The 23,967-nt window shown below is 45.4% G+C and overlaps 1 protein-coding gene, 1 long non-coding RNA gene and 1 pseudogene across 16 annotated transcripts; all 3 read right to left on the reverse strand.

The window, feature by feature from the left end:
* Window positions 1-1,882: 1,882 nt before the first annotated feature.
* LOC309608737 (glucose 1,6-bisphosphate synthase pseudogene) lies at window positions 1,883-7,235 on the reverse strand (annotated as a pseudogene). Its single transcript has 2 exons — window positions 7,223-7,235; window positions 1,883-3,324 (listed from the first exon to the last, which is right to left on the reverse strand). The product of its transcript is annotated as a glucose 1,6-bisphosphate synthase pseudogene (transcript).
* RABL2B (RAB, member of RAS oncogene family like 2B) lies at window positions 6,360-23,419 on the reverse strand. Of its 14 annotated transcripts, none has more exons than XM_082351515.1 (9): window positions 23,328-23,416; window positions 21,452-21,614; window positions 13,937-13,966; window positions 12,695-12,774; window positions 11,976-12,082; window positions 9,642-9,753; window positions 9,203-9,330; window positions 8,719-8,802; window positions 6,360-8,548 (listed from the first exon to the last, which is right to left on the reverse strand). In XM_082351515.1, the coding sequence occupies exons 2-9, from the start codon at window positions 21,556-21,558 to the stop codon at window positions 8,468-8,470; spliced, it is 729 nt and encodes a 242-aa protein (XP_082207641.1). In that variant the 5' UTR covers window positions 21,559-21,614; window positions 23,328-23,416; the 3' UTR covers window positions 6,360-8,467. The 14 variants fall into 14 exon arrangements, with proteins under 14 accessions (XP_082207641.1, XP_082207653.1, XP_082207643.1 ...); XM_082351527.1 differs by having other exon boundaries at window positions 9,203-9,297; window positions 23,328-23,415; XM_082351517.1 differs by having other exon boundaries at window positions 9,203-9,297; window positions 11,976-12,055; window positions 23,328-23,412.
* On the reverse strand, window positions 13,182-13,930 carry LOC309609742. The gene is made up of 2 exons (XR_014233559.1): window positions 13,828-13,930; window positions 13,182-13,706 (listed from the first exon to the last, which is right to left on the reverse strand). It is a non-coding gene; the product is annotated as an uncharacterized lncRNA (long non-coding RNA).
* Window positions 23,420-23,967: the final 548 nt, after the last annotated feature.

Here is a 23,967-nt window from a genome sequence, read left to right on the forward strand (position 1 = left end):
TTGACCTCTAATGCGCACAACAGTCCTCAGGGCTTTCTGAAAGACTGTCTCCTGGGTTATAACCCTCAAATTGGCTCAAGTAACATTTTCCATTTCTTCCTTAGATCAACTATTGATTAACTATTGATTAATTGATTAATTAATTGAAGAGCCTCAATGAGTTTCTTCAATTCTTCTTTCAGTAAGGCAGCGACACTCTGGTTGGGTGATGTGCGCTTCTCTGCATAATACTTTATCTTTGGTTTTGTCCTGCTTGTCTGAAGAATAGCAACACAGCATTTTGAAAAGCAAATGTGAAAGTAGCTCTTTTGCCCATTTCTGTTCCCCTCTAAACTTGAAAGAACCTAATTAACCTGTTTATTCTTTTCCTAGATAAAAAGAAGTAAGAATAAAGAATTAAGTAAAGAATGACCAGCTCTCTATCCCTAACAACCTCCTTAGCAGCCCTGCAGGCAGATCACACGGGCAAGATGGCGTCAGGAGGGAGAGTCAGCCAGCCTGCACGCAATAGGGAAGGGTGCAGAACACAGCCTCCTGCCTCGATGAGTCACTGAGATTCTTCCCCCTCTCGCTTTTCCCTTTAAAAACTGTCATGGCTGAGTAGAGTCTTTGGATTTGGTCTTGGGATATGAGTCTGCCTTCTCCCCAGATTGCCGGCTTTTCTGATTAAAACATCTTTCCTGTCTACTGACACTTGCCTCTCGATTATTGGCTTTTGAGCGGTGAACAGCTGAACCTGAGTTTGGTAACAAATGTAACCATTTGGTTATTTTTATTCACAGGCAGCACTGATTCCTTTCTTTCTTTTTTATAAGTTTATTTATCTTTGGCTGCATTGCGTCTTTGTTGCTGCGCGCGGGCTTTCTCTTGTTGCCGCGAGCGGTGGTGGGGGGCTACTCTTGTTGTGGAGCACGGACTCTAGGTGCGCAGGCTTCAGTAGTTGTGTCACGTGGGCTCAGTAGTTGTGGTTCACGGGCTTAGTTGCTCAGTGGCATGTGGGATCTTCCTGGACCAGGGCTTGAACCCGTGTCCCCTGCATTGGCAGGGGGATTCGTAACCACTGCACCACCAGGGAAGTCCAGCATTGACTTCTTTTTTTTTTTTTTAATTAATTAATTAATTAAATATATTTATTTTTGGCTGCGTTGGGTCTTCGTTGCTGCGCGTGGGCTTTCTCTAGTTGTGGCGAGCGAGGGCTACTCTTTGTTGCAGTGCGCGGGCTTCTCATTGCTGTGGCTTCTCTTGTTGCAGAGCATGGGCTCTAGGCGCATGGACTTCAGTAGTTGTGGCACGTGGGCTCAGTAGTTGTGGCTCACGGGCTCTAGAGCGCAGGCTCAGTAGTTGTGGCGTAGGAGCTTAGTTGCTCTGCGGTATGTGGGATCTTCCTGGACCAGGGCTCGAACCCGTGTCCCCTGCATTGGCAGACGGATTCTTAACCACTGCGCCACCAAGGAAGCCCCAGCATTGACTTCTTATTAGGTTGGCTGCTGTCATATTCACAGGTAATGTCCCGTGTATGCAATATGATGGATATTCTTTTGGAGAATCAAAATTGTGAAGACTTTCAAATATGCATTTGTTGGTAGTCAGATCAAAACACAAGAAATATGAAGTTTTTGAAATATGATCATATTTTTCACAAACCTTAATCGGTTACTGGCTCAGTGTTATATTTATGGTTTCCAGTTAAGATAACATCTCAGCCACAACAATGGCTGTACTCACCCCATCTTTATTCAAAACTGAAGTTCCACCCAGAAAAGCAATGGACTTTTTAAATGCAATAATGACTTCTTTCCCATTTTCCAGGTCTTTTATCCTACTTCCTAGCCATTTAAAGTCTGGTAATATTTCTTCAAAATAAAATCCTTCTTTTTAAAAAAAATTAATTAATCTATTTATGTATTTTATTTTCGGCTGTGTTGGGTCTTCATTGCTGCACACGGCCTTTCTCTAGTTGCGTCAAGCAGGGGCTACTCTTTGTTGTGGTGTGAGGACTTCTCATTTTGGTGGCTTCTCTTATTGTAGAGCACAGGCTCTAGGTGCGTGAGCTTCAGTAGTTGTGGTACGTGGGCTCAGTAGTTGTGGCTTGTAGGCTCTAGAGCGCAGGCTCAGTAGTTGAGGCGCATGGGCTTAGTTGCTCCATGGCATGTGGGATCTTCCTGGAGCAGGGCTCGAACTCGTGTCCCCTGCATTGGAAGGCAGATTCTTAACCACTGAACCACCAGGGAAGTCCCTAAAATCCTTCTTTAAGTGCAACTGGATACAAAATTTTGGAAGAGAGACTGTGGAGGCTAACATATAAACATTATTCACATCAGAATTTCTTGATTTATTGTTCCGGCAATCAAATATCCTCCCTCCCACAACCAAACAAAGTTGCCAACTCATTCCCCGTGAAAACTTTCCATTGACCATCCTCCTGGAGTTCTGCTACAGCCAGCTGGTCTGCATTGGGATCTGTAGATAGCACTATCCGAGCGTTCTTTCTCTGCCAGTCTCAGGGAAAATACCAGCACAGATTCTCCTTCATATTTGGGCATTTTATGGTAGAAAAGTCTGGATCAGGATCTTTTTGTTCTGGTAATGGAAATGGAGGCTTAAAACCAAACACTTGCAGAGTCAACTGCACATAGTCATGTCCGACCCCATGAAAAGATATATGTACAAATGTCAAGGTGGTCTTTGAGTCTGATTCCCTGTGAAAATCAATCTTTTTCAGATCTTCCATGTGTCTCCTGTAATGTCCTGCAGAGAGTCTCTCTCCAGTAGGCTGGCATTCACTAAATCATTATTCCAGGAAGCATTCCAGGGTTCCACACAGTCCTCTATACGTTTTGGACTTTCTTCATCATGAGGAGATGTGATCTAAACACCAGTTTCCCAATAAACCCTTTGTCTGTTCTCTTCCTTGCAGTTGTGAGAGGCAGTAATCATCACACCTCCAACTGCTTTGAGCTCCTGGACTGCATATGATGTAGGAACTTATTTTGGAAAAAGGTACACAGAAACATCTTTAGCCAGCAAGACTGAAATGGTGAGTTTAGGAAGTCTTTGGATGCTGCAGCTGCTAGTTACTTGACCCCAGCTGTCATACCCAAGACAAAGTTTCTCAACATCTCTCAAGGTATTTGTGCATCCTCTGTATTGATTGGATTACTGTAAGGTCATTAATATAGCAAAACCCTGCCACCAGAGCAGAACCAAGTCCTGCAGCTCCAAAAGTCATCCAGCAACAAAGAAACTCCTTGTTTGTCCCATTCAGTAACAGATTTTCAAATTGCTCTTTTGTTTTGGCATTGTTTACTGGTTTGCAAAGGGTGGCTCAATATAAAAAAATCAATCAATGTAATTCACTACATTGATAGCAGTGAGGTGGAAAGACCACACAGTCATCTTAATTAATGCAGGAAGAGCATTAGACAAAATCCAGCAGCCTTTTATAATGAAAGCACTCGGAAAATCAGGAATAGAAGGGAACTTCTACAACGTGATAAAGGCCATATGAAAAATCCATAGCTAACATCACATTCAATGGTGAAAAACGGAAAAATTTCCCCCTAAGGTCAGGAACAAAACAAGGATGCCTGCTTTTACTACTTAATTCAACATAGTACTGGAAATTCCAGTCAGAGGAATTAGGCAAGAAAAGGAAATAAAAGTTACCCACATTGGAAAGGAAGAAGTAAAACCTTTTCAATATGCACATGGTATGATTCTATTTATAGAAAAACCCCAAAGTATGCGCAGGAAAACTATTAGAATTAATAAAAGAATTCAGCAAAGTTTCAGGGTACAAGATCAACACACAAAAGTCAGCTGTTTCTATAAACAGCAATGGAAAAATAAAAAAGTAAATAGCATCTAAAAAAATCTGGAAATAAATTTAACCAAGAAGTGAGAGATTTGTATGTGAAAAGTACAAACATTGCTGAAAGAAGTTAAAGATATAAATAAATGGAAAAAAAGAAGGAAAGACATCCAGTGTTCATGAATTGGAAGACTTAATATTGTTAAGATGTCAAAACAATCTTTAGAAAGAAGTTGAAGGACTCATACTTCCCAAGTTCAAAACTGTACTACAAAGCTACAGTAATTGAAATAGTGTGGTATTGGCATAAGGATAGACATGTAGACCAATGGAATAGAATTGAGAGTCCAGAAATAAACTCATACAACTATGACCAATTGATTTTTGACAAAGGTGGCAAGACCATTCAGACAGAAAAGAATAGTGTTCTTGACAGATATTGCTAGGACAATTGGATATCCACATGCAAAGGTATGAAGCTGGATCCCTACGTTATACTATATATAAAAATTAACTCAAAATGGATCAGTGACTTACATATAAGAGCTAAAACCATAAAACTCTTAAAAGAGGACATAAGGGTAAGTCTTCATGACCTTGGACTTGGCAATGGATTCTTAGATATGACACCAAGAGCATGAGCAATAAAAGAAAAAAAAAAGATAAATTGGACTTGATCAAAATTAAATACTTTTCAGGGAATTCCCTGGAGGTCCAGTGGTTAGGACTCGGTGCTTTCACTGCCAAGGACCCGGGTTCGACCCCTGGTTGGGGAACTAAAATCCTGAAAGTCATGAGGCATGGCCAAAAAAAAAAAAAAAAAAAAAAAAAATTAAATACTTTTGTTCATTAAGGACATTGTCAAGAAAGTAAATACAACCTGTAGAATGGGAAAAATATTTGTAAAAGTCATAAGAACTTAATATCCAGAATATGTAAGGAATTCTTATAACTCAACAGCAAAAAGTCAAACAACTCAATTAAAAATAAGCAAAATACTTGAATAGTTGTTTCTCCAAATAAATAATACAAATGAAGGGGAAATGTATCTCAAAGCCACAGTGAAGTATCACTTCATAACTACTAAGATGGCTTATCTTTAAAAATGGAAAATAACAAGTGCTAGCAAGGATGTGGGAAATTGGAACTCTTGTACATTGCTTGTAGGACTGTAAAATGGTGGTTCCACTGTGGAAAACACATTGGCAATTCCTCAAAAGTTTACACATAAAATTACTATATGATCTTTTTTTTTAAAAAAAATAAATTTATTTATGTATTTTTGGCTGTGTTGAAAGCTGCGCGTGGGCTTTCTCTAGTTGTGGTGAGCGGGGGCTACTCTGCATTGGGGTGCGTGGGCTTCTCATTGTGGTGGCTTCTCTTGTTGCAGAGCAGAGGCTCTAGGCGCACGGGCTCAGTCGTTGTGGCACGAGGGCTTCAGTAGTTGCGGCACGTGGGCTCAGTAGTTGTGGCTCGCAGGCTCCAGAGCACAGGCTCAGTAGTTGTGGCGCACGGGCTTAGTTGCTCTGCGGCATGTGGGATCTTCCTGGACCAGGGATGGAACCTGCGTCCCCTGCACTGGCAGGATTCTTAACCACTGCGCCACCAGGGAAGTCCCACTATATGATCCTGTAATTCCACTCCTAGATACACTGTGCTATGCCCTCCTCCCCCACCCCCCAATTTAAATGTTGAAGCCCTTACCCTCATGTGATTGTATTTGGAGACACGGTCTTCAGGAAGTAATTAAGGTTAAATGAGGTCATAAGGGTGGGGCCCTAATTAGGATGTCATGATGAGGGTCACAGGATAGTCTTTTTAAAAAAAAATTATTTATTTTTTGGCTGTGTTGGGTCTTTGTTGCTGCGCATGGGCTTTCTCTAGGTGTGGCAAGCGGGGGCTACTCTTTGCTACGGTGCGCGGGTTTCTCATTGTGTTGGCTTCTCGTTGCGGGGCACAGGCTCTAGAGCACAGGCTCAGTAGTTGTGGAGCACGGGCTTAGCTGCTCCGCGGCACGTGGGATCTTCCTGGACCCAGGCTCGAACCCGGGCCCCAGCACTGGCAGGTGGATTCTTAACCACTGCGCCACCAGGTAAGTCCCAGGATATAGTCTTTTAAGAGGAATCTACCTGAACGCAAAGAGGTCATGTGGGCACACAGTGAGATGGCAGCTGCCTACAAGCCAAGAGAAGAGGCTTCAGAATGAAACCTACCTTGCCAGCACCTTGATCTTAAGACTTCCCGGCCTCCAGAACTGTGAGAAATAAATACCTGTTGTAAGCCACCCAGTCAATAGTATTTTGTTACAGCAGCCTGAGCAGACTCTGACACCCAAAAGAATTGAAAACTGCTCATATAAGCACATGTATAAGCATGTTCATAGCAGCACTATTCGCAATAGCTGAAAGATGGATCCAAACGTCCATCAATGGATGAATGGATAAACAACTTGTGGTATTTAATACAATGGAACATTATTTAGCCATAGAAAGGAATGAAGTACATGATACATGCGTGGATCTTGAAAACATGCTGAGTGAAAGACACAAAAGGTCACATATTGTTTCATTTCATTTATATGAAATATCCAGAATAGATAAATCCATAGAAACAGAAAGAATGTAGATCAGTATTTAAAAGGGGCTGAGGGGAGGGAGTGTTGGAGAGAAACTACTTAATGAGTAAGGGGCTTTACTTCAGAGTGATGGAAATGCTTTAGAACTAGACAGAGGTGATAGCTGCACAACACTGTAACTGTACTAAACGGCACTGCATCGTGTACTTCAATTTTATGCTACGTAATTTGACCTCAATAAATTATTTAAAAAAGACTCAGGGGTGGTCCTGTATGTCAGGATGAAATGATCTTTAAGAAGCAGGTGGATGTGAGCAATGTATGGGTAGGCGGCCATGGATATTGCTGGCACCCTGCCTGAGCACTTATCCCCTACCTACTTTGAGTGTTGAAACTCATAGCTGCCCTTTCCCCAGAGAACTGTCCTTGCTAAAACAGGAGCCACTTTGCCCTGGACACTAGCAGTCATCCCTTCTACCTCCTCCTCCTCACACACTTGGCCAACTGGCACAAAAAGCCCCCTGGTCTCAAAGTGGGACCATCCTGGTGGGGCAGTTTGTCCTCCAGAGCTTCCCTAGGAAGGGGGAGACTGAAGCTGGTCCCCAGCAGAGACAGAAAACTGCCGCAATAAGTCATCTGAACAAGAGTTGCCTTCTCAGGCTTTGCTTCTAGGGAAACTGATGCAAAATGGTTGTTACGTAAAACCAATACTGATGGTGAATTATATGGTTTTTGAATTATATCTCAGTGAAGCCATTATATTTAAAAAACACTTATTAATCATTTATAATAACTGAAGGGTTGTCTTTATTGTTGTTTTTAAAAGTACATCTCACCAGGGTAACGCATTCCTGAAATTTCCTGGTTGGGTTAAATCTGTGAAGTTGAAATTGTAAGCATCAGTAATCTAAAGGGTAAAAATGCTTGTTCTTGACTCCCAAATACCCATTCTTTTAAAAGCACTGAATTCCACTGAAATGGTCTCTGTGACAATAAATCAAGAGATAACATGACAGATCACGGCGGTCTCCCCTTATTAATGTGGCTGATGAGCCGCTCGTTCTCTTGTCTTTTTGCTCAGAGAAATCCATACCCACAAAGCATGCACATCTATTCAATGTAAATAAAAATAAATTTAAAAAATGGAAATGATGTACAAGATGATCATAAAAACATCCTAGTGAACCACAAGTCCTGGAGATAAATGGAAAAGGCAGCATGACAGTTCTCAGCAGCCCTTGCCACCCAAGGAGGTACAATGCCCACACTAGTCCTCAAAAAAAATGAAGGAAAGCCTCCCTTGTTGAAATAGGGGTTTTAAAGGAAGCTTTCCTAAAGTCAATTTCTTACAATGCAAACAGGTGTGCCTTGTGGTGTGGCTGTATTGACCCTTGATGTTTACAACTACGATGTTTGTGTATTACTAAGTATGGCCAGACCAGTCACCTGCTTTCACGTGATGTTAACAACAAACTTGGGCCTGTGATCTTGGCTTCGCTGTTCATCAGTGTACTGGCTGTACCTAGAAGAACTCTGGAAAAACTTATGGAATGAACAGCTCTCTGCTCAAAACCATTTTCTTAAAATGGCTGGTTTCGTTGGGAGACTAAAGAGGAAAAAGGATAGTCAGGAATTAGAAATCATTCCCTTGGTAGAAATGCAACGAATAGGCCCTGAGGTCAGTTCTGGGAGGGGGAAAAAACCCACCTAAATTTCCTTTTATTTAAGAGACACACACAGAATGTTCCCCGATTTTCTTCACTGTCCCACATAACCTGGAGGGTCCATCCTTAATTCTGCCTCAGGGTCTGGTGTGGACCTCTTACACCTGTTGATGGCTCTTGCTGGTGTTGATCCCTTCCCTGCCCGTGACTACAGGGGAGGCAACAACTGTGAAGGGTCAGGTCTCATGGGCCATGGAAGTGGGGGAGCAAACGGGATGGTTGGGTCTGCAGGAGGTATGGCAGGGGATGGCCTGGAAGAATGTCTCAGGTGAGAGCTGAAGGGCTGCTGAAGGCAGGGGTATGCTGAACTCCCCTTCCCCACCGAGCCGGCCATGGGGAGAGGCCTCCTTCCGTGACTCAGGAGGGAGGCGGGCTCTCGATGCGGCCACGCTGCTCTCTGTCCAGCATATCCTCCTCCTCCTGCTCCAAGCTGATGTTCTGTGAACAAGCGTGCAGGTGAGGCCTGGCCTTGCACTTGCCCAGCTGTAGCTCTGACACCTCTAGGGGCAGTGCCCTCGACGAGCACGTGTTGCCTGCAAAGTCAGTCTATTGGGTTATGCTCTGCACCCTAGGAAGAGAAGCCGCTTTCTCTATGCCACCTGACCTACCTCAAGCTCCTGCAAAACCTCATCCATGAAGTCCCGGGAGTTCTGTTTGTAAGACACAGCTAATCGAATCGCATCGCTGAAGAGCTGGAGGTAAGGTGAAGGTGGTGGGAAGGAAAACGAGGCCGTGGGGCCAGTGGCCTGGACTCTGCCTGCCCTGTACCCACTGGCCCCGTCCCCATCATATGTCCACACAGTACTCCACCCTCAAATCAGCAAGGTCACTCCTCAGTTCACCTTTTCCCTGTCACCCTGACCCCATGCATGGTCAATGTACCTTTTCTTCACCAAGCCCAACCCATCACCGCCCCTACTGTCAATGCTCACACGAGCCCTTCCTGTCCCCACATGCTCAGCACAGCCCCCGCAGCAGCGCCCGTCCTCTCCACCATCCCTGCAGCCAGCCCTTCCCTCCGTCGCTTCCCTGGTAACTTCAGCACCAGGCCTTCCCCGGCCTTACAAGACTGTCTCTGCAGTCTCCCATTACCTTCACAACGTTGGTACCATCAGCAGCTGAGACAAAGTACAGGGGCAGGGAGAACTTCCTGGCAAAATTGAAGCTTTTTTGGGTCATCTTTATGTCTGCTGTAGAGAGAAGGTAGGACATGGGCCTGTCTACAAAGGGAAAGGGAGAGAATTTTGCAGGGTGGGTCACTGGAGGTCCCCATTCTAGGAAGAGGGATGAGCAGGGACAACCAGGGGACGTGTCTTAGAAAGAGTTCATTTCACTGGGATTTGTGTCTCGAGAAGGCAGGTTGGCTCACTTGGATCCTTACTGGGAGGGGAGTGATGGCAAGCAACCAAGGGCTGTATGTTGGGAAAAAGAATGGACCACTGATGGTTCGCTGGTCCAGGAAAGGAAGAGGAAACGTGTGATGGTGGGTCCCCCCATGAATTGCTGGCACCCAGATGTCGGGCGGCCTCACCATCGATTTTATTGGCCACCACAATGCATGGAATCTCTGGCCTGAACTCCCGAAGCTCTGTATACCAGGTGCTCAGGTTCTTGTAGGTGATTTTCCTCTGCACATCAAATACCTGCAATTAGCAGAGGAAAGAAGACAGCCCAAGTGTATCAATGTCTCTGCATGCCACCCCCAGGTGACACACACACAAGCAGGCAAACACGGGCTTGCGAACTCGGACCATGCACCGCTCTGAGCTGCATCCCCTCTAACCACAAAGGCTATGCCTTGCCCACCCTTCTCACCCTCTAGAACCTTCATCTTGTCACCTAACCTTATTTACCTATTTTAACCAGATTTTATCATTTTACTTATTGTATCATTTAGTTATTGATAAGTCTGTTACAAATGGTAAGCTTTTTGTTTTTTTCTTAGTCTAATTACTGCTTAAACTTTGTTTAAAAACTCCTTTATAATGGGACTTCCCTGCTGGTCCAGTGGTTAAGACTCCACACTTCCAATGCAGGGAGCGTGGGTTCGATCCCTGGTTGGGGAACGAAGATCCCACATGCCATGCGTGGTGTGGCCAAAAAAACCCAACAAAACACCTCCTTTATGATAATCTTAAATGTTTCTAGAATTTCCTTTCAGTTATTTTGATTTACTTTTAATTATAAACTTTTAATTTTGTATTTTAAACTTTTTAAAAGTACTTTTGTCTTTTATTATTTTGTAGCTTATCATAATTTTATTAACTTTCTCTGATTTATAGTTTTTACCTATTTAGAAGTATCCGCAAGAAGTGTGAGCACTGTGCCTGGCTCTAAGGGCAGGGAGGACAGAAGTCCTAAGACGCTTCAAGTTGCTGCTGCAGGGATCCTTCAAGCCCCTCACAGGAGCTCCTCAAAGGCCAGCTTTCTGTTGCCAAGCCACTCTCCAGAATAGACTCACATGTCCAAACTGCCCCAGCACAACAGTGGATTGAGATGCACAACCCTGTAACCTGCTGGAATGGCAGATCTTACTTCTAAACAACCCAGCCCTTCCTGGGAGTAACCGTGTCCAGGGCCAGAGATTCCCCCTGCATGGCAGTGGGCTCTGGTCAGCAGCTGTCACAACTGAGGCAGCAGGAGGTCCACTTGAGAGGCTCTTCTATGGTACTCCCCAGGCCCAATTTCAATAAATGACTACTTTGTCTTGAATTCCCAAAAAAGACTTCTTTTAAAATACACTTGTAATGAAACTTCCGGAATCTGCTTCACACCTCCCATGGCTGCCTGCCATGATCACTGTCAGTCGCCCTTTGTCCAGGTCTGGTTTCCTGAGCTTCCTTTCCTTGTTTTGAGAGCTCAGGAGGAGCTGGTTAGGCTGAGAAGCATACCCTTTGGGGTTTCAAGGAGGGGGGTGGAACCCCAGCTCCCTCTGGGACTATCAGGTCCCCATGTGGTCACGAGAGGCTGAGCGCTTTCTACCTGCAAGGCCCCCTACAGCAGTCTGGGGCTGATGGTAGGCACCTGCAGATACAGGTATGCAGGGATGCTGGTAGGACAAACACCCCAGGTCTCAGAAGAGGGCCCAAAAAGAGCTAATGGAGATGTGTCAGAGGCAAGAGGTCACGATTGCTGGCACTAGTCTGCCCCCATTTGCCTTACCTTGTTACCCTCTTTTGTTTTGTCCCATTAGAGGTACTAGCATTAAATTTTGGAAAATTTCAAGAGATCTTGTGCTTAAGGGACAGAAGAGCCTGAGAAAGGAGCCAGCGAGTTTGTGGGCAGGAGGTCCTAAAGGACACAGGTTTACAGTTCTTCTCTCTATTCGTGGCCCTTGCCATAGCTGAGTGTCAGGCTCTCCTGCGGCACTTGTTACCCCCTGGCTACTGGGGTGGACCTCTGAGGACTGTGGTCTAGACAGCAAAGTGAGAGGCTGAGAGGGAGGAGGGGGCCACTTTGGAGGGAAAGCTCCCTGGGAACCAGGGCCCGCTCAGCCCCAGCACCTGCCCCGAGAGCGCAGCGGATGAGGGAGGCCTTAGCAGCTGGCCTGAGTAGGTAGGCCTCCGTCAGGGAGAGACTGTGTTTGACCCTCAGACGCTCTGCCTGATGACGAAGCCCTGACCTTGCTCCTCCCGCTGGAATGGTGGCTCCATACCCCCGCTCACCCCCAGCCCCGGAAGAGAAGCTGGCCCTGGCACGTGCTCCCTCAGAACCTCTGGGAAGCACGTGCAGTCTGAAGCCTGCCCTAATCCCTCCCGCCAGCACCCCGCCCTGGTGAGGAGGGCTCAGCCCTGCTGGGCCCTGCACCCCTTCGCCCCTCAGGCCAGACTTGCCCAGAGCCTTTGCCCTCCAGTCGGTTTCATACCATGATGCAGGCGTGGGCCTTGTGGTAGTAGGAGGCGTGCATGCTCTGGAACCGCTCTTGGCCTGCTGTGTCCCAAAAGTCTGCAACGTGAACACAGCTCTGACTGCCTGATGGGGGACGAAGGGCAGAGAGCCCCAGACGCTGAGCATCTCTGTGCGGTGTCTGTGTTCAGAAACACAGGCACACGTGGGAGGATGGGGAGGAACGGAGACCACACAGCTCGCAGGTGTGTTGTCAGGGTGTAATGCACCTGGGGGTGCGTGGGGGTGGGTGAGAGGGAGACACAGGGCCAGGAGGAAGGAGAATATAGACAGGAAGCCCCAAGAGGGAGAGGGTCAGTGCCCTCCTTCCCCCACCTATAAGATGCAGGACGCTCCAAGGTCAAAACTAGGCCCAATTCCCATGTGTGCTGATCACAGAGGGCGGACACAGTCAGGCTGGACGTGTGGCCTGGCCAAGGGGAAGGTTGTGACCCCATTTAAAGCCAAACCCTTTGTGGCAGACGACATTCAGACCAACCCTGTTATTTCTTTACACTGGCTGAAGAGCACGGAACAGAACCCTGCGTGCTTCCTCCCACCCTCCCTGGCTTCCTGGCTCTCTGGGTTGTACCCATCACCCTTCATCCACGCCTGGGGCCTCATTTCCCCCTGCTGGACTCTCTCCCCCACCACTTCTCCCTCTTGAGAGTTGGCGTGGCTCGGCACCGTGCTGCTCACCCACAAGGACGGTCTTGCCGTCTACCGTGGCCGTGTGCTTGTACAGGGTCAGGGCGTATGTGGACAGCTGCTGGGGCTGACTGCATTTAGGTTAAGGAGCAAAGATGAATGAAAAGAGACGTAAGAAAGGTGCTGGGGGGTGGTTGCTGGTGTGATGGAATGGGCCCTCTCTCTCCTTTTTTAAGAAGTTATTTAGATTTTAAATTGAATGAGTGTTGCAGAGGATCAACTTCAAATATCACAGGCACAAGCTCCATGGAAAGGTGAGGGGTGGGAGAGGTTGGGATTATGCGCTGGCCAGCTAAGTCCAAGGGAAAACATGGAATGGAATTTTACAGAGCAGCTGTCTGAAACAGCATCACTTAGCTGGCAAATGAGACCGTGGGGATGCCCCAGCTCCTTGTGGATGGGGCTCTTGCAGGCCAGAGAGGAAACCCAGCCGTAAGAAGCAACGTGACAGTCCCAGGGAAAAAAAGTCTTCATAAGCCAGACAGCTGACAAACTGTTTATGAACTGTAGTTTGCATTCTGCAACCCTATCAAAAAGCTTGGGGAATAACATTTCCTGAAGCTGCAAGATGCTGTGTGGTTTAACCATGAGAGCTGGGATGATGCAGGTGGGTGGGGGCAAAGGAGAACTTGGTAGAAGGTGAAGTCAGATACACTTAGAGTCCACCATGGGGGGCTGGGGCCCAGGGCAGGGAGCAGGAGGCTCTAGGGCTCTTCTGAGAACCCACAGCTCTCAATGCACTCACTTGGGAAGCTTTTAAAAACCATCCCAATTGTCTCATTCCAAACCTGCACAATGCAACGATTCACGGAAGGAGGATGGGGCTGGCAGTTCCTATTTTACAAAGTTGATTCATACCAGAGAATGTTTAAATATTAGAGAGCCCAAGCTCTGAGGTCAGAGACGTTAAGTGACTTGACCAGCGCCAGAGCTACTAAGAAGGAAGAGGTGGGGTTTGAGCCCAGGCATCTGACGAGGTACTGTTAGCCATTCCACTGCTTTCCTAATATAAAGCAAATCCAAATGTGAGTAAGCTTCAAAATATGCAGCACCAACTACATGTGATGCCATGTAGGTCAGCTGGTGAGAAACCAGCATGAAATGAAACCTGTGAATTTACTCACTTATCCCTCCTCCCTGGCACTGGAGCAAAGGGGTGGGCAGTGGGGCTGAGTTGGCATGAGGGTGGAAAGGGCCACAGGAACAAGGAGCATTTCAAAACTTGAAGGATACAATCCATCCATGAGAAATCTCTCCACAAGTCTGTAAGGAGAATGTGCAAGGTGGTCAGGTGCATCCCTCACCGCTCCTCCTCCTTGCCCCTGTTGCACCACCCAAGGGCTGAAAACTTGGAAGCCAGTTCTGGCTTCCCCCCTCCCATTCCTTCCACAGCTACACAGTTTCCTTTCAAGGACAATGCCCAGGAACCACCCACCCACCCTCTTTCTGACTCCCTTTAAGTTCCTGACACCCTTCGGCTATAACGCTGACCCAGCACCCACAGATGCTTTCCCTGCGGGCAGGGACCCCAGCTTACTCCTTTTAGGGAATAAACAAACTGTGGTACATCTATAATATGGACTACTACTCATAACAAGGAACAAATTACTGATATACCCAACAATTTGAACAAATCTTAAGGGTATTATGCTGAGTGAAAAAGGTCACACGTTGTATAATTCCTTTTATACAATGTTGCCAAGATGACACAATTATAGAGATGGAGTATATTAGCGGTTACAGGGGTTAGGGGTGGCAGGAGGTGAAGTGGGGTGGGTGTGACTATAAATGGACAGCACGACCAAGGCCTCTGCAGTGATGGAATAGTTTTGTATCTTGAGTCCAGTGACGCTTACACAAATCTACACATGTGACAAAATGACACAGAGTTATACATATGCATTGAACTAATGCCAGTTTCCTGAATTTGATCTTGTACTACAGTTATGTAAGATATAACCACTGCGGAAACTGGGTGAAGGGTACACAGGCCCTCTCTGTATTCTCTTTGCAACATCCTGTACATCTGTTATTTCAAAATGAAAAGTTAAGAAAAAAACAAAACAAAACAAAAACACAGACTGGGAGAAGATACGTGCAATGCCAATCACTGACAAAGAATTAATATACAGAGATTATGAACAGCTCTGATACGTGAATAAGAGAATACACACACAACCTGGGTCCTAAGAATATGAACAGGCAATTCAGAAGAATGGCTAAAAAACATATGAAAAGATGCTCAATCTTGAATGATTTTAATGTAAATTAATGATTTTCATGCAAATTAAAATAAAATGAAGTAGCACACACATCCTTCAGATTAGCAAAGTTGAAAAAGTCGTATGATACCAAACGTTGCAGATTTTGTGGAGCAACAGAAACTCTTGTACTGTGCCGGTAGGACGGCGAACTTAATATACTACTTTGGAGAGCAACTGGGATAAGTCAAAGTTTGAGCTAATCCTAAAACTGGGCAATTACACCCCAAGTCTAATAGACTGTGTGCCCAAGATGATAGGCATAAAAATATTCACTGCAGTATTGTGTCTAATACCATAAAAATGATAATTTCATAACTGTTCTTCAACAGAAGAATGGACAAATACATTTTAGTACAAAAAAATTTAAAAATATTACTGAGTGCTTGCCATTTGCCAGATACTATGCTGGGTGCCATGATATAACATTTAACAAAACAGAGGAAAATTCCTGTCTTCATGGAGCTTACAGTCTAGTGGGTGAAGACAGACAGTAAACACACACTTAAAATATATATAGCCACGTGTATGGTCACTGGATTTAGAACAAAAGCATTACTGCAATTCAATGGGGTAAAGGATTGTCTTATCAAGGAATGGTGTGGAAACAATTGGATATCTGTGTAGGAAAAAAATGAACCTTGAGGACATTACATAAAATGGAGGAGTATGAAGTTCTATGGGTCACTCCCTCAACTGAAACAACCAATAACTGGAAAAAATGACCAGAATCAACTCCTTCAGAACTCTGGAACCTGACTGGACGCAATGACAGGAGAGTGCTAGATAAAAGGAGAGTGCTGGCCTTGTGCAAAAGAACAACACGCACAAACCAGCAACGGTCACCCGCTCCTCAGGCCCACTGCAGCTAGGCAGTGACCCGTGTTCCAAATGTCTGGCTCCAGTAGAGACACTTTCCTCAAAAAGTTTGGCTGAGGAGCCGGATCTCAGCTCTCTCAGGCTTCAGAGCCTTCCCCTGCTGGCATCTATTGGAAATTTAAAGGGATAGGAATACCTCTTTGTTTCTTTCCCCTTTTGGAGCCAAATATTTAAGGAAATCTTTATCAGGTCACTGTCTGATCACAGATAATGGAATAGAAATATCAGTGACCACACACAAGAAGGAATATACACTTTGCAAAAATAGTATGGAAAAGTTATAAGTGGATACTCCAGCTCTAAACAAGCAGAAGTTAGCCATACCCGAGGAGTGGGAATATCTGAGTTCCAAAGTCACCACATCAAAATACTCAGAATGTCTAATTATCAACCAGAAAATTACAAAGCATACAAAGAAACAGGAAGGTACAGCCTATTCTCATGATAAAAAGAATTTAACAGAAACAATACCTGAAGAAATCCAGACCCTGGAATTACTAGTCAAAGAAGTTAAATCAATTATCTTAAATATGCTCAAAAAACTAAAGAAAACCATGGACAAAGAACTAAAGGAAATTAGAAAGCAATATATAAACAAAATGAGAGTATTAATAAAGAGATAGAAATTATGAAAAGAAACCAAACGGATATTCTGGAGCTGAAAAGTACAGTAATTTAAATGAAAAACTCCCTAGACGGTTTCAACAGCATACTTGAAAAGGCAGAAGAAAGGATCAGCAAACTTGAAGATAAGGCAACTGGAATTATCCAGTCTGAGAAGCAGAAAGAAAAACGAGTAAAAATGACCAGTGCCTAAGGAGCCTATCAGACAACATAAATCATCCTAACACATGCATCATAAATAGAAGAGGGGTGGGGGCAGAGAGACTGTTGGAAGAAATAATGCCTAAAAACTTCCCAAACCTGATGCAAGACATGAATGTATCCACCCAGGAAGCTCAACAAACTCCAAACAGGATAAACTCACAGAGATCCACATTATAGGCAAATTGTCAAAACTCAAAGACAAAATCCTCAATAAGATAAACAGCCAATTTCTCATCAGACACCACTGAAATCAAAAGGCAGCGGAATGATATATTTCAAGTCCTGAAAAAAAAATTGTCAACAAAGAATTCTATGTTCAGCAAACTAACCTTCAAGAATGAAGGAGAAATTAAGATGTTCCCAGATAAACATAAGCTGATGTGGCTTACTACCAGTAGATCTGTCCTATAAGAAATGGTACAATAAGTCCTTTAGGTTGAAATGAAAGGACACTAGACAGTAACTTGAAGCCGTATGAAGAAATAAAGATCTTCAGTAAAGGTAGCTACACAGGTAAATATAATAACCAGTATTCTCGGGCTTCCCTGGTGGGGCAGTGGTTAAGAATCCACCTGCCAATGCAGGGGACACGGGTTCGAACCCTGGTCCAGGAAGATCTCACATGCTGCAGAGCTACTAAGCCTGTGTGCCACAACTACTGAGCCCGTGCTCTAAAGCCCACGAGCCACAACTACTGAGCCTGTGTGTCACAATTACTGAGGCCTGCGCACCTAGAGCCCACGCTCCCCAACAAGAGAAGCCACCGCAACGAGAAGCCCGTGCACCACAGAGAAGAGTAGCCCCCGTTCGCAGAAACTAGAAGAAAGCCTGTGCGCAGCAACAAAGACCCAACGCAGCCAAAAAAAAACAAACAAACCAGTATTCTCCTATTTTTGGTTTGTAACTCTTCTTTTTTCCCATGATTTAAAAGACAAATATGTAAAACTATAATTGTAAATCTATGTTAATGATCACAATGTATAAAGATGTAATATGTGACAAAACAATATCAAGGGGAGGGATAGAAATATATAGAAGCAGAGTGTTGGTATACTATTATAACTAAATTGGTATTCAAATAGGCTGTTATAAATTTTAGATATTAATTATAATCTTCAAGGCAACCATTAATAAACAACTAAAAAAATTATACAAGACAGGAAGGGACTCAAAATAGTACACTACAAAAAAATAAAAAAAAATAAAAAGAAAAAGAGTAATGGAGTACTTGAGGAAAAAAAACAGGAGACACATAAAACAAATAGCTAAATGGCAGAAGTAAATTCTTCTTTATCAGTAATAACTTTAATTATTGTTGTTGCAAATGAGAACAGATAAAACTCTCCAATTAAAAGTGAGAGATTGGCATAGTATATTAAAAAAACATGATCCAGGTATGTCCTAACTGTAAGACACTTGCTTTAGATACAAGGTCACAAAGAGGTTGGAAAACAAAAGGATGATAAAGATATTCCATGCAAACAGTATTCAAAAGAGAAATGGGGTGACTATACTACAGTCAGACAAAATAAACTTTTAAGTGACAAATGTTACAAGAGACAAAGAAGGACATTACATATTGATAAAAAGTTCAATCTATCAAAAAGATATAAAAGTTATAAACATATATGCACCGAACAACAGAGTCCCAAAATATATGAAGCTAACACTGACACAACTAAAGGGAGAAATAGACAGTTGCACAATAATATATTGAGATTTCAATACCCCACTTTCAATAATGAGTAGAACAATGAAACAGAGGACTTGAGCCACACTATAAACCAATTAGACCTAACAGACATACACAGACTACTCCACCCAACAATAGTAGTATACATATTCTTCTCAAGTGAACATGAGTTAGGCCACAAAGAAAGTCATAATAAAATTTAAAAGACTTAGATCATACAAAGTATCTTTTCAAATAAAATGGAATGAAACTAGAAATTAATAACAGAAGAAAAAGAAGAAAATTCACAAAAAGGTGGAAATTAAATCAAATAGGGAAGATTTAGTCAAATTAAATCAATAACATAACTGTACATCTTTAGGTAGTAGACATGAAAGAGCAAACTAAACTCAAAGCTAGCAGAAGGAAGGAAGTAATAAAGATTAGAGTGGAGATAAACAAAATACAGACTAGAAAGACAACAGGGAAAAATCAATGTAACCAGAAATTAGTTCTTTGAAAAGATCAACAAAATCAACAAAGCTTAGCTAGACTAAGAAAAGAGAGAGGACACAAATGATCAAAATCAGACCTGAAACTGGGGACAGTAACGTCAATTTTACAGAAACAAAAAGAATTACAAGAGAATACAATGAACGAACAAGCTGGATAACCGAGATGAAGTGCACAAATTCCTAGAAACACACAAACTACCACACAGATTCAAGACGAAATAGAAAATCTGAGTAGACCTATACCAAGTAAGAAGATTATATCAGTCTTCAAAAACCTCCCAGAAGGAAAAGTCCAGGACTGGACGGCTTCACTGGTGAATTCTCCCAACCATTTCATGAACAAACACCAATCCTTCTCAAACTATTCCCAAAAATTGAGGAGGAGGGAACACTTCATAATTCTTTCTATGAGGCCAGTGGTACCCTGATTTCAAAGCCAGACAATGACACTACTAAAAAAGAAACGTACAGGCCAATATTCCTCATGAATTTAGTTGTAAAAATCCTCAAAAAATCCACTGGCAAACCAAATCATATTAAAAGGATTATACATCATCAAAAGGACCAAGGGAGATTTATTCTCAGAGTATAAGGATGGTTCAACTTAAGAAAATTAATCAAACATATCATATTAATAGAACAAAGGAAAAATCCTACATATTCATCTCAGTAAATGCAGAAAAAGCATTTGACAAAAACCAACACCATCTCATGACAAAAACTAGGAATAGGGGCTTCCCTGGTGGCGCAGTTGTTGAGAATCTGCCTGCGAATGCAGGGGACATGGGTTCGAGCCCTGGTCTGGGAAGATCCCACATGCCGCGGAGCAACTAGGCCCGTGAGCCACAATCGCTGAGCCTGCGCGTCTGGAGCCTGTGCTCCGCAACGGGAGAGGCCGCGACAGTGAGAGGCCCGCGCACCGCGATGAAGAGTGGCCCCCGCTCGCCGCAACTGGAGAAAGCCCTCGCACAGAAACGAAGACCCAACACAGCCAAAAATAAAATAAAAATAAATTTAAAAAAATTAAAAAACAAAAAACAAAAAACTAGGAATAGAAGGTAATTACCTCTAGGATAAAGGCCATATATGAAAACCCCACAGTTAATACTCAATTGCAAAAGACTGAAAGCTTTCCCTTATAATGAGAAACAAGAGAATGCCTACTTTTGCCACTTCTATTCAACATAGTACTGGAAGTTCTAGCCAGAGCACTGTGATGAAAAAATCGTTATTTTGAGTTGCTTCCTAGACATTTTACAGTATGACAATCCTGCTCACACCTAAAGTCTGGACATTTAGATGAGGACCTGAGTTTAGGATTCCCGCCACAAGTTCCTGCTTTGCTTTTCCCAGGGCACCTTTTAAAATAAACAGACTTGAGGCTGAGAAAAGTTAGTGACCTCTGCCCCAGTCAGCAAAGCCCCTAGGGAATTACTGACAGCTACCTGGGTCTAAGGATATGTTAATAACAGATAAAAGTGGAAACCATGGTGGAACTGGGGCACCTGGGGTATAAGACTAAACTAGGCATCTGGTTAGGGGCAAGTTTACCCTCATCCTGCGAAGGCAGAAATGGATGTGTGCCCCACTGGTCCAAGGCAGCTGAGACACAGGTTCACACCTTGTGGAGACAAGCTGCCAGCATTGCAGAGCCTCCCTTCAGGGGGAGTTCCACGCCTGTGCACAGAGGTCCTGAAGTCAGTTAAAAGAGTGAGTCAATCTTTACACTGGGACTTCCCTGTTGGCGCAGTGGATGGGAATCTGCCTCCCAATGCAGGGGACACGGGTTCCATCCCTGGTCCAGGAAGATCCCACAGGCCGCAGAGCAACTAAGCCCATGTAACACAACTACTGAGCCTGTGCTCTACAGCCCACGAGCCACAACTACTGAGCCCATGTGCCACAACTACTGAAGCCCGCACGCCTAAAGCCCATGCTCCACAACAAGAGAAGCCACTGCAATGAGAAGCCCACTCACCTCAACAGAGTAGCCCCCGCTCACTGCAACTAGAGAAACCCCGCGTGCAGCAACCAAGAGCCAACACAGCCAAAAATAAATAAAAATTAAATCTTTTAAGAAAAAAAAAAATCTTTACGCTGATTATAGTCAGGCATCATTTCTATCCACTCTTCTCAACTCTGAGGTCTTGCAAGACAGTATCTTCACCACCTTTCTTCGTCCTGTCGCTGGCTGTGCCAGTCACACTTCTCACACTTTCCTCTCCCCATTCCCACTGTCTGCATCTTGCAATCTCTCAGCCCCACACCACACACAGGAAGACCCCAGCTCTCATCTCACCAGGACTGCCTCAGTAGTCTCTAGGGTGACCCGTCCCATACTTTCTGCCAGGACTCATGCATAAAGCTCCATTTCCTCAGTCCTGTGACTTGTCCCTGGGGACGCCCTCCTCCCCAAACACACACAGCTGCTGATGTGACGCTCCCTTGTGCCCCCATGCAGACCTGGGCTCCAGCCAAGACTACTCTCTCACCACTCCCACAGAAGCCATGCTCCTCTATGCCTCTGGAGGACTTTTCTAATAACCCAGACCCACTCTAGGCCTGGCATTTCTTCCCTAGTCTCCCGACATACTTGGACTTGCCCACAGCGCTGTCCCCCAGGCAGATGATTTTCACATTGTCATCGGCATCGTATTTCTCTTGGTCCAGCTCACAGGGTTTGGCTCTGTCCCCGGCCATTGGCTCCTGGCTGTAGAAAGGGGATCAGCTCAGGGGAGGGGGGGTCTTGTCACCATCTGGGAAGATCAAGAAGAGGCTGTTGTTAAAGAGATGAGAAGTCCCCTCCACCAAATCCACTTCCTCTTCCTGGACAGGGGAGACAATGAGCTGACAAGAGAGGGGCCCAAGGAAACACTTAACATCCTTCTCTATTCACCACCAACCTGGCTAGCACTTGCTGAATCATGGGGCTGTAATCTTGTCCCCACCCAGATCTTCTGAGAGTGGTTTACCCTATGTCATCTCTTTACTTCAGCTATGCTCAGAACCACAACTCCCACTCCTACCTGGAGAGACTATTCTAAAGCCAAGTTGAAGCTTTACAAGTTTTACCTACAAGCGTTTTCTCACTTGTAAAGCAGGGACAAAAATCAGTGCCCACATCACATGACTGAGTTGAGACACTGTCTGACAAAGAGACAGGGCTCTGTAAGCCTGAACTCTCATCACTGAATGACAGATCACACAGCCAAAGAAACCTAACCTGTGTTCCTGATCCTCTACTTCATGCTTCTCACTTCCACTTCATTTTCCATCATACTGCCATCAGTAGCTGCCTTTTCCTCTCTCAGACTAGGCACTCCCCAGACCCTCTTCTCTAGGGTTATTTCAACCTCTGCTAGTTTCAGGTATCTCCTAAATGCTGCCAAATGATGATGCCAAATCTGTATCTCCACAGAGATCGCTTCCCTCAGTGCCAGACTCAGGTATGCAATTGCCTATCAGATTTTGAATAGCGAACTATTCCACACAGGCAAAAATAACCTGTGAGACCTAAGCCCTGCCCACCCCAAAGTCGCTCCTCACGTTCCCTGTCTGTACAAGACATCACCAGCCACCCAATGCCAACATCGAGGCGTAACAATTCCACTATCCTCATGTCCTTAAGCCCAAATATAACTTCACAAACATTACTGGGAATGTGCCGTAGTCCACACTCTGAGTTAACTCGGCACACAGAAATGATGCAACGACAACGCAGCATCAGTGCTCGCACTTACTGAGGGTTCATCACGGGTACACCTTGCACCCGGATAGGAGACACGATGGCAAAGTCTACTGTGGCAAGAGCTATGACAGACGTGCACACAAGGGTGGAAAATACCGACAGGACCCCTGAGTTTCCCTAACTGCAATGCTATTGTTTCTTCTCAGGTAGGGACCCAGCCTTCTTTACCGAGGTACCCTCAGCCTCAAAAGCAGTGACTGGGAAGTGGCAGATGCTTGATAAGCATAATGAGGGGCTGCCCCTTCCACCTCCACCCTGTAGCTGGAGCGACTTGTTCGGAAGCCAAACGCAGCCAAACCCGTTCTCAAAGACCTTCAATGGTTGTCGATGTCCTCGCCATCCAGTGGATAAGTTCTCTTTCACTCAAGTAGTTTTCGGGCACCAAACAGGTCTGAGAACCACTTTACCCCCGCAGCCAGGCTGGGCTGCCTTCGCCCCCCCCCCCCACCGTTGCCAGAACCCACTGTCCCGTTCTTCCCCCCACTGGCCAAGGGCCCGAGGACGGCCTTGGAGGGGCGGTTCCCCCATGCGAGGCCGCCACCCGCGCGGCTTCGTCTTCTCGGCCGTTCCCGGGCGAGCGCTGGAGACCAGGAGCGCCGCAGGTCGGTCCGCCCACGGCCAGCTGCCCTCAGGGCCCCGAGTACCCCTCGGATCCCGCCCCGTCCCGGACCCTGCCCTGTCTCAGACCCCGCGAGTCAGCCCGGGTCCCACCGCGGCTCACTCAGCTTCCAGCGCTGCCCGCGTCCTCGCAGATGCTACGCAACCGCGCAAGGACCCTAGGAGGGCTGCCCGGCCAAAGGCCTGAAGGACCTCGCCGGGGGCTGGCTGGCTAGTGCAGTGCCGGGCGAGAGTACTGCCGGTCAATGAGTATCCGGACCGGGCCGGCCTGGGGCTTCCAATAGCCGGAGTCTGGGGTGGGCTTTGGCCCCGGGACTGAGCCAGGGTTCAAGCGGCTGTAGGCCTTGGGGAGTGACTGGGCGGCCGGGGGCAACGACTGGGGAAGCGTTCCTGAGGCGTGGGGGCGGGGCCTGAGGCGTGTGGGGCGGGGTGCAGGCATGGGGGCAGGGTGCTCAGGTGCGGTGGGTGGACCATAGGTGTGGGGCGGGCGTCTTGTGTGGGAGTGGGTGCCCAAGTGCGGGGGCTTCTTTGGGGGTGATGGAAGGGGCGCAGGCCAGCGCTGGGGAAAGTGGAGGGGTGGGGCCTCATGTGTGGGAGGCAGAAGACTAGGTGACTTCTAAAGTTTGTAATTCTCTCTTGGGGCGATTCTGAGAATATTTTTCTTTCTTTTTTTTGAAAAAATTTATTTATTTATTTTAAAATTTATTTTTGGTCTTTGTTGCTGCGCGCGGGCTTTCTCTAGT

Source organism: Balaenoptera borealis (genome assembly GCF_965194805.1).
Source record: "Balaenoptera borealis genome assembly, chromosome: 13".
Lineage (NCBI taxonomy): Eukaryota > Metazoa > Chordata > Mammalia > Artiodactyla > Balaenopteridae > Balaenoptera > Balaenoptera borealis.

Coding starts and splice junctions, on each gene's coding strand:
- RABL2B (XM_082351515.1), bottom strand. CDS start 21,558: ATGGCCGGGGACAGAGCCAAACCCTGTGAGCTGGACCAAGAGAAATAC. Junction 12,083..12,694: donor CGGCAAGACCGTCCTTGTGG/GTGAGCAGCACG, acceptor GTCCCCCATCAG/GCAGTCAGAGCTGTGTTCAC. Junction 9,754..11,975: donor AGGCCCACGCCTGCATCATG/GTATGAAACCGA, acceptor TGCTAATTGCAG/GTATTTGATGTGCAGAGGAA.